This window comes from Leuciscus leuciscus (assembly GCF_965113295.1).
Source record: "Leuciscus leuciscus genome assembly, chromosome: 17".
NCBI classification, from domain to species: domain Eukaryota; kingdom Metazoa; phylum Chordata; class Actinopteri; order Cypriniformes; family Leuciscidae; genus Leuciscus; species Leuciscus leuciscus.
The window spans coordinates 10211049-10219956 of NC_138741.1; the positions used below are offsets into that span (position 1 = coordinate 10211049).

General features: G+C 35.9%; 1 protein-coding gene across 4 annotated transcripts; it reads left to right on the plus strand.

The window, feature by feature from the left end:
* The first annotated feature begins 403 nt into the window (after window positions 1-403).
* Window positions 404-8908, plus strand: senp6b (SUMO specific peptidase 6b). Of its 4 annotated transcripts, none has more exons than XM_082142234.1 (22): window positions 404-524; window positions 750-844; window positions 930-1049; window positions 1136-1164; window positions 1275-1373; window positions 2286-2383; window positions 2491-2637; window positions 2732-2765; window positions 2965-3126; window positions 3233-3417; window positions 3759-3806; window positions 4165-4212; window positions 5433-5560; window positions 5645-5761; window positions 5837-5959; window positions 6029-6121; window positions 6250-6431; window positions 7547-7605; window positions 7681-7721; window positions 7877-7945; window positions 8422-8572; window positions 8676-8908. In XM_082142234.1, exons 1-22 carry the CDS (start codon window positions 522-524, stop codon window positions 8799-8801), a joined length of 2157 nt encoding a protein of 718 aa, XP_081998360.1. In that variant the 5' UTR covers window positions 404-521; the 3' UTR covers window positions 8802-8908. The 4 variants fall into 4 exon arrangements, with proteins under 4 accessions (XP_081998360.1, XP_081998361.1, XP_081998362.1 ...); XM_082142235.1 differs by having other exon boundaries at window positions 5436-5560; XM_082142236.1 differs by lacking the exon at window positions 3759-3806.

The following is an 8908-nucleotide window of genomic DNA, read 5'->3' on the forward strand; positions in this document are numbered from 1 at the left end:
AGCTCTGAATCAACTGAACGAGTCAGTCGCTGTTTTGAATCTGAACGAGACTCGGTTCGGCACAGAACTAGAATCCGCTGAGTTAACTAGCTAAATTGATTTATTTGTACTATTTTGTTGTCTTTTAGCTTGATAAAAGTCAGTTGACAAAATGAAGGAAATCCATAGATCTACTTTACTGTCAGTTGCGGGAAAACATTTGATGGTTGAAAACTATTTATGTAGTTCCCCGTGTAGCCCTGAAGGAAATAAAGGGTGCTGTGGTCGTAAAAGATTCGGTGCTTTTTAAAGAATCAAGTAAATGATTCAATGACTCAGTCAACACTTCGCCACCTTAGCGATGTAAAAGCCACTGAACAGATTCAAAAGTTTCGATTCTGGGTTGAATCAAAATCCCAACCGCTAACAAACAGCTGTCAACCATCAGAGTAACTGATGCGATTACGTTACGTAAAGTTTGAGAGTTTTATTTTATTTTATTTGTTGGTCGGAGGGCCAACCAAAAGAACAAATACTCTAAAATGGTGAGTGGTAAAACTAATAAAACTCGTTAATTACTGTAACGTTACGCACGTAAGTTAACGTAGTGTTCTCTGGCGAATCATTGAAGGATAACGTTACACGGGGAAGCCAAAAACGAAATGTTTTATCTTTTTCTTGTTAACGTACTTTATTTTATTAAGGTAAGCGTCACATTCACTCTAACTACTGTACATTATGTTATCTCCATGTTCCCGTGTTTGGACAAGGTACGTCCACTTGGCCAAGATCGTAAAAACAAAATCAAACCGCTGAAGGGAAACGCAATCGGCCTCAATCTGTTCGCAAAGCGAACAATACTGACGTGAGTATTTTAAGAACGACTTAAATCGACAAACATGAATTTGTTCGTATGAATTATCAAATAAATGTATATATGTGTATTTTAGTGACCAGCCTCACTCAACGGTCAACACTAAAAGCAAAGCTCAACCTTACACACAATTTTTTGAACAACCATTCAAACGCTTCAGCTTCACGCTGCAGTCCAGTTGGAGGAGCGACACAAGGTGTGGCATCACAAAAATGGTCAAGAGAATGAACTGTATTGATCTGCTAAAGAAAATTAATGTGACTATTGACTCTGTCCCAATAGGAAACCGATTACCAACAGTCATTCTGTAGGTAAGAACGGTTTTTCCATTCTAATAAGCCTGTCATTGGTTATAATACTTCCTCCTTATCGCTGTTGTGGGACTGTAGTTCAAATTGCATCATAACTGGGATCTGTACAGATGCGTTGTCCAGTAATGCAGAGGAGGAGACCATGGATACACTGCCAGGCAGCTTGATGGATACAGAATATGAAGATCTTTTTTCATCTATTGACACAGGTAGCTTATTAAAAAATGTAAGCATCATCACAGAATCAATAAAAACAGCCCAGCCCTTTTCTGTTTGATTGCAGTTACCTACTGTATCTTATTTGATATGCAAATTTCTAAGGCCTCTAAAAGATCACCATGATAAAAACTTGTTGTTCCCAACATACTACATGCACTCTGTCGTTTGATTGATAGTTCATACTTAAGTAAAAGGTCTTGTAGTATAATTCTGAAAACGTCTCCCCTTCCAGTCATGGTACACATGACTTTGCTGTGAAATCTTTACTGATTTTTATAAAGTATAACTTTTATATTGGTAGTAATATTTAAAAATGAGAACTTGCTAGACTGAAGCAACTTTAGGTTTACTTCTTTAGAAATACTTTTTTTTTTTTACGTAAAAAAATAATAATATGCGTTTCAAATATGATGCATCAGGTTTTTGAGGAACGTTTTTGTCCCCACAATAACAACTACAGAGCTTTGATCATAAAACTAAGCATTTACATATCATCTTACTAAGACATATTATTAGTAGTATAGAGTGACATGTGATAATTAAATGCTTTTATGTAAATAGTGCTATACTTTTATAAAGATGTCATTGATTTACATTACAAGCGATCAGAATTTCACCTTTCTTATTAGCCGTAAATATCCGCAACTGCGCCAAATTGCATATTTTAAAATTTAGTTGTTGTTTTTTTGCTCCTAGAGTATGAGCTCCATATAATCCTATATTATACTATATGGTATGAACCATAAAAGCCTGATGTATCAAATGATACTCAATGAAAAACACATAAATATTTTTTTTGTTAAATTGTCAAAAACATTTTTTTTTTACATTTTCTATTTCAATGTCAGCCTTAACAAGGTTTAACTTTTTTTTTTTTTTTTTTTTCGCGCATCTGCCAACAGCTGCTTTGGTGGATCACAAGAAAAGCACATTTAAGGAATTAATTGATGACTCGTCTCCAGAAACACAACTCCAACGAAAATATCGAATGAGAGATGAGGTATAAAATGAATGACAAATAAAAAATATGTGCTCATAATATTTTGATTTAATAATTAACATTGGTTTCTGTTTAAAACTGATTGCACCCATTTTTTTCTCTAACAGTTTGGAGACATTGTTCGTCGTGTCAGAGTTACAAAGAAACCTGTTGCACAGAGAAGGAACAGTCTTACGCTCAACATTAGATGTTTTAAAGTTGGAACGCTGACCAAGACATTCGGAAGATCTGATGCTCTGACCTCCAAATGCACCGTAATATTGATTAGAGGTTTACTGAATGCATAATTCATAGATCAGACTTCAACATCTGATATAATCACATACACTGTGTGTGTTTCATTTACAGTTTACAGTGGATTACATTGAGATTGCAAATGAAGGTAAAGCATGTGCACATTCCCAAACAGCAGGCTTCGTTTAGACGCTCACGATTGATTCCTCAATTTACATTTGGAATAGGTTTTAACTTTTCAACATATACTAAAGTGATAAATTCATTTGAGTAACTGCAATCATTCAAAGTATGCAATGATTCAAGCTGTTAATAATATTACATTTTGTCTTCTCTTTCATAAACAGGACGAATAGAAGCATCAGATGTGATCGCTTGTGAATGGTGCACCGTGCAGAAGCTGCCGGCCCTGTTTCTACACACATCACCTGAGATATGCCTTCACCTGCAGGTCCAGCTTGACATGTTTGAAGATGATTCAAGTGTGTGGTGTGACTGCCAGGGCAGGAGTGAGTCCCAAATATGAACATACAGCGTTCTATCCATGATGAAATGTGACTGATATTCCTGCTTTGAGATTTAAATGATGTAAAACGGTTTCTATTCTCTCCTCAGATGAAAAGAAGAAATATGTTGTCCTTATGTTTGAGAATGAGCTCACACTCCCAGAGCAAATCACACTTGAGGAAATTTTCACAGAGATGGGCAAGTGTTATAACATCAGCTGTTTTCCAGTTAAGTTGTCATTTGAAGAAGCCAGTAACCGACTGAAGTCACACAACTGTGCCCAAAAACAGGAGGTGGGTCAAGACATGCAGTTAAAATATGTTTGTCTATATGACATTCCAATCTTATATTTTTTCTTTTCTTTTTTTCCTTATTTTTCTTTTTTTGTCATGGTTTTTAATGTCCTCTGATTAGCCATGCACAGATCAAATAAACAACTATTATTACGGCGATTAAAAGTTCACTAGTACATTTTTTTTTATTATTTCTTTAGGTGTAAAAGCTTTTTGCATCTATAAGACCTATCTGGACTTAAAAATGATTAGTGCTCTTCAGTCATCTTACTGTGTATAGTGCTTTTACCTTCTTTCTACTGTCTTGTACAATAGCATTTATTTTATTTTGCTGTGTTCAGATCGCTATACTTCAGCCTGAAGAGGATGAACTTCCTGTCATGAGTCAGGTTTCTCAAAATGTTCATTTCTTTTTTGTTTTCCTTTTCCTGTTTTTCTTTTTCCTTTTCCTGTTTTTCTTTTCCTATTCCTTTTCCTTCTTTTTTTTAAAAGAAAGTCTTACGGTTTAACATCCTGGCATTAGCCATTCATAGATCAAATAAATGTAACTATTTATTATGGTGATTAAAGGTGCACTAGTTTTAACTTTTTTACATTTCTTTAGGTGTAAAATTCAGTGATTTTGTGCATCTTTAAGACAAATCTGGACTTAAAAAATACTAGTGCTCTTCAGTCATCTTACTCAGTGCTGTTGATTTCTTTCTGCTGTTCTGTCCAATAACATCTATTTTGTCTTGCTGTGTTCAGATTGCCTTGCTTAAGTTTGAAGAGGATGATCTTCCTGTCATGAGTCAGGTTTTCAAACTTCTCATTTAATTTCTTTTCATTTCCTTTTCTTTTCATTTCCTTTTCCTTTCCTTTCCCCATTACTTCCATTTCCACTCAACTTCCATTTAGCCTTTCCTTATACTTTTTTATTTTCCCCTTTATTATCTGTCCCTTTTTTCATTTCATTTAATAATTTCCCTTTCCTTTTATTTTATTTTTCTGTTACTTTGTCTTTTCTTGTCCTTCTACTTCCATTTCTTTTTTCAGTCCCTTTTCCTTGCCTTTTCTGTCTTTTTTCTTCCCTTGTTCTTGTACTTCCATTGTCTCTCCCTTTCATTTTTTTACCTAACTTTCATTGTACTTTTACTTCTCCTTTCCTTTTTTCTTTACTTCCACTTACTTTTCCTATTACTTTCTTGTTTCTTGTCCTTTTACTTCTATTTCCCTTTCTTTTTTCAGTTCCCTTTCCTTTCTCTTCCCATTTATGTGTTCTTTTACTTCCATGTCCCTTTTCCTTTTAAAGGTGACATTTTTATGCCCCTTTTCACAAGATGTAATATAAATCTATGGTGTCCCCAGAATGTGTCTGTAAAATTTCAACTCAAATTACCCCCCAGATAATTTATTATAGCTTGTCAAATTTGCCCCTTTTTGGGTGTGAGCAAAAACTCTCAGTTTTTATGTGTGGTGGAGTGCAGCCTTACGGAGAGACTCAGGAAGAGGTTGCACTCTGAAGAGAAGTGAAATCTGATCGGCTTATTTTTTGACATGCTTGCAGAGCAAGGCTTACCAAACGGTTTCTGGGTTGGTTGATGCACTGGGGACCCGATTATAGCACTTAAACATGGAAAAAGTCTGATTTTCATGATATGTCCCCTTGAACTTTCCTTTCCTCTTTTCAGTTCCTTTCCTTTCCTTTCCCATTTCTGTGTCCTTTTACTTCCATTTCCTTTTCATTTCTTCACTTTCTTTCTTATTCATTTTCTTTTATTTCTTTTCTCTGTACTTTTGCTCCTTTCCTTCATTGTCCTTTTTAATTCCCCTTTCAATTCAATTTCCCTTTCAATTTTTCCTCTTTCCATTTCCTTTTACCTCTACTTTCTTTTTACTTAGCCCTTTCCTGTTCCTGTCAAATAAACACAGATTCAATAAAATATAAATCTTTGAGCACCAATCACACAATAGAGCAATATAAATCTTCCTTTAACATCTTTTTCAGTTGTTTAGCTCTTTCTTTCAACGTTCAGCAGGCCTTGGTGCCATTTTTGCCCTCTCCTGATGCCTCTCGATGTGAAATTGCAACCCTCAGTGTCTCAGACAGTGATGAAGACGATTTGATAGAGCTCCCCTCATCGCCCAAAAAGGAAATCAAAAAGTCAGTTGACTGGCCAAAGCTGAGATGATCATTTATTGTGATTTGTTCTTATCTAGAATAACTGTTTTCACCATCTTTTTGCAGACTGGTTGTGTACCCACCTCCTCCAGCTAAAGGAGGTCTAACTATCACAGAAGAGGACCTCAACTGTCTTGAGGAAGGCGAATTCCTAAACGATGTTATCTTGGACTTCTATCTAAGGTTGAAGTGGTAAAAGTACGAAGTAAAATCTACTGTAGTCCATTGGCACTGTAATGACATCTTGTTTTTGGCCAGGTATTTGGTCTGTGAGCAGCAGGAAAAGGAGGGTGCCACCAAGTGCCATGTGTTCAGTTCGTTCTTCTTCAATCATCTCACTCAGGAGGATCCCAAAAGGCTTCCAGGAGCTACAGGTTTATCGTATGTATAGAATACGGTCTTGTAAAAATACTTAATCATAATTGGTGTAAACACTGCACCGTACCACAGCATTCAGGAATGCCGGCACAATCGGGTGAAAACGTGGACCAGGAATGTCAACCTTTTTGAGAAGGACTTTATATTTGTCCCGATTAATCAAATGTAAGTCTCTTCACAAAACTGCACATCCTGCATCCCTGGTGATCTTTTTAAAATGTCCTTGCAGATGTTTAGGTTGTGTAAGTTAGGTAAAATAAAAGAGCATCTCTTCCTTTGCAATGTCTCCTAAGGGCTCACTGGTACCTGGCTGTCATCTGTTTTCCTGGCAAGATTTCACAGACCAGTGATCTTCGCCTCAATGGGCAAAGGCATTCTGTGGAGTATCTTTTCGATCAATCTCCCCCCAATCCCATGTCCCTCTTCTACTCTCCAAAATCCTCAAAGCAGCTCTCCAGTTGGAGTCAATCCATAGGTAATTTAGAAAACCGATGTGGTGCCAGTTCAAAATGGTAGTGTAGGTAAAGGACAAAATCTGTTATTTTGCTGTTGGTCTTTTGAGTGAAAGAATATGGAAATTCGAACTGTTCCATGATACAGTGCTGAGTAACAAATTTTTTTGGTCACTGATTTTGTAAAAACTTACAACACCGTTTCAATACAAGTAAAGCTGTGTGTCATTTTGGTGTGTTGTTTTTATTTTTTTATTTTTTTTATTTTTTTACTTTGTATGTAAAAACACAGGAATGATGAAAGTCTACGGGTCAAGGCTAAAATAAACGCTAAATGCTGTTTTGAAAGTATAGCTACTAGTACTTAATACAAGTTAAATGTATTGAGAGCATGAGAGGCATAATTATTACCAAAGAGTAATAAAAAAAGTAAAAAATAAAAAAAGGTCCTTTTAAGGAAGGGTTTAAAAACTGAAATGCATAAATGTAGTAAAGCTTTTTTTACTGTTAACCTGGGACCACGTAGACTACCATTCCAAAGATTTGGGGTCGGTAATATTTTAAAAAAAAGTTTAATTCTGTTATGCTCACAATGGCTGCATTTTATTTTTTATAAAAAATACTGCAAAAACAGTAATATTGTGAAATATTATGGTTTAAAATGACTGCTTTCTATATGAATGTAGTAATATTTTCCTGTTATGGCAAAGCTGAATTTTCCGCATCGTTACTTCAGTGTCACATGATCCTTCAGAAATCAGACTGATATGCCGATTTGCTGCTCAAGAAAAACATTTCTTATTATTATCAATGTTGGAATAAGTTGTGCTGCTTAATATTTTTGTGGAAACATTGATACAATTTCTTTCAGGATTCTTTGTTGATTAGAAAGTTCAAAAGAACAGCATTTATTTAAAATAGAAATATTTTCTAACATGGTAAATGTCTTCACTGTCGCTTTTGATCAATTTAATTGATCCTTGCTGAAGAAAAGCATTAATGTCTTGAAAATAAATAAACAAAAAAATATTACTGACCCAAACTTTTGAACAGTGTACTTCCATTACCTTCTGAGGAATGAGTGAAAATAATTTTCTGTGATAACTATGCCTCATTATGGCTATTTGTCCCCCCATAGACGACTTGGAGCAGAGTGTCTGCTTCCTTTCAGATGTTGAGGCTGAGGATGATGATCAGGTAATGTGAATGAATCTCTTTATTGCTCTAACAAATCAGTAAACACTGATAACCTTTTCTATTTCTGATTTGCAGGCTGTCAAGTACAGATCTGTCCTTAACAGTGTCTCTAAACAGTAAGTCAATGACATTTCCTCTCCCTCAGATACCCTTAAAAAAAATAACGTTCTCTTTACCTATCACTAGATGGCAGTAAGACTTCTTTTAGTCGATGAAATGCTTCATTGTACACTGACTGACTGACTGACTGACTGTCTGTTTGTGTTTGTAGGCCATGCATTCTCATCATGGACTCCCTCACTTGCAGTGGAAGATCATCAGTGGTGCAGATACTCCAAGAGTAATTATCTTATTCTGTTTCAAGTGGTCGATTATTTTTGCACCTGTCCGCTAATAGCGAGCTCACATTTTCTCTGGTGCTTCTGTATTCTGCATTAGGCAGCAAATGTCTCTAATTAACGACCGTTTCCTGTGAGACAAAAAGCTGTCGTCCTCAAGAGAGAGTTTGGCAGCTTAGAAAGCCGAATCTTTCCTGCACTGGACCACATTCAAATCTCATTGGAGGCATTTTGAATAGGCCTACTAGAAAGAATCATTTGTTTAAATCAATTCCAAGGACTCGTCGCTGACATAAAAATGGAAATCTGCCCCTAAACCGACCAAAATCCATGTTATCACCATGGGAGCATATTTAAAATGGCAGAATGCACAATAAAATGTTTAATACATCACACACATTTTTTTTAATGATAATTGAATACAAGACACTATTGCCATTCTAGCCACTTATTATATTATAACCACTGTATATCCAAGATACTTACAAGAGGAATGGAAGGTCAAAATGGGCTCTCAGCAGAGTTTTGGAAAGGAAGCGATGAAAGGATGGAGTCCCCTCGTCCCACAGCAGGATAACTTTACAGACTGCGGCATCTACGTCCTACAGTATGTTGAGAGCTTCCTCAAGGTATTTTCACTGATGAGCATGTTTCTTTCTAGATGTTAGCCTGAAAATGTTTTTTTTCTTTTTTTTTCTCTATTTAAAAATACTGTTCTTACTCATTTTTTAGGACCCACCACAAACTTTCCATAACAACATGGACCTGAATAGCTGGTTTTCACGGAGGACAGTGAAGAGGAAGAGGGGGCAAATCAAACAGCTCATTCTCAGACTACACAGACAGCAAACAGCTTAATTTTTTTAATTTTTTTTAAGGTCACGCTTCCTACAGACCATTTCATGTTACTACAATCTCAACCTCTTCCTATAGGAAATTTCCCGTAAGGAAATGTACAAAAGAAA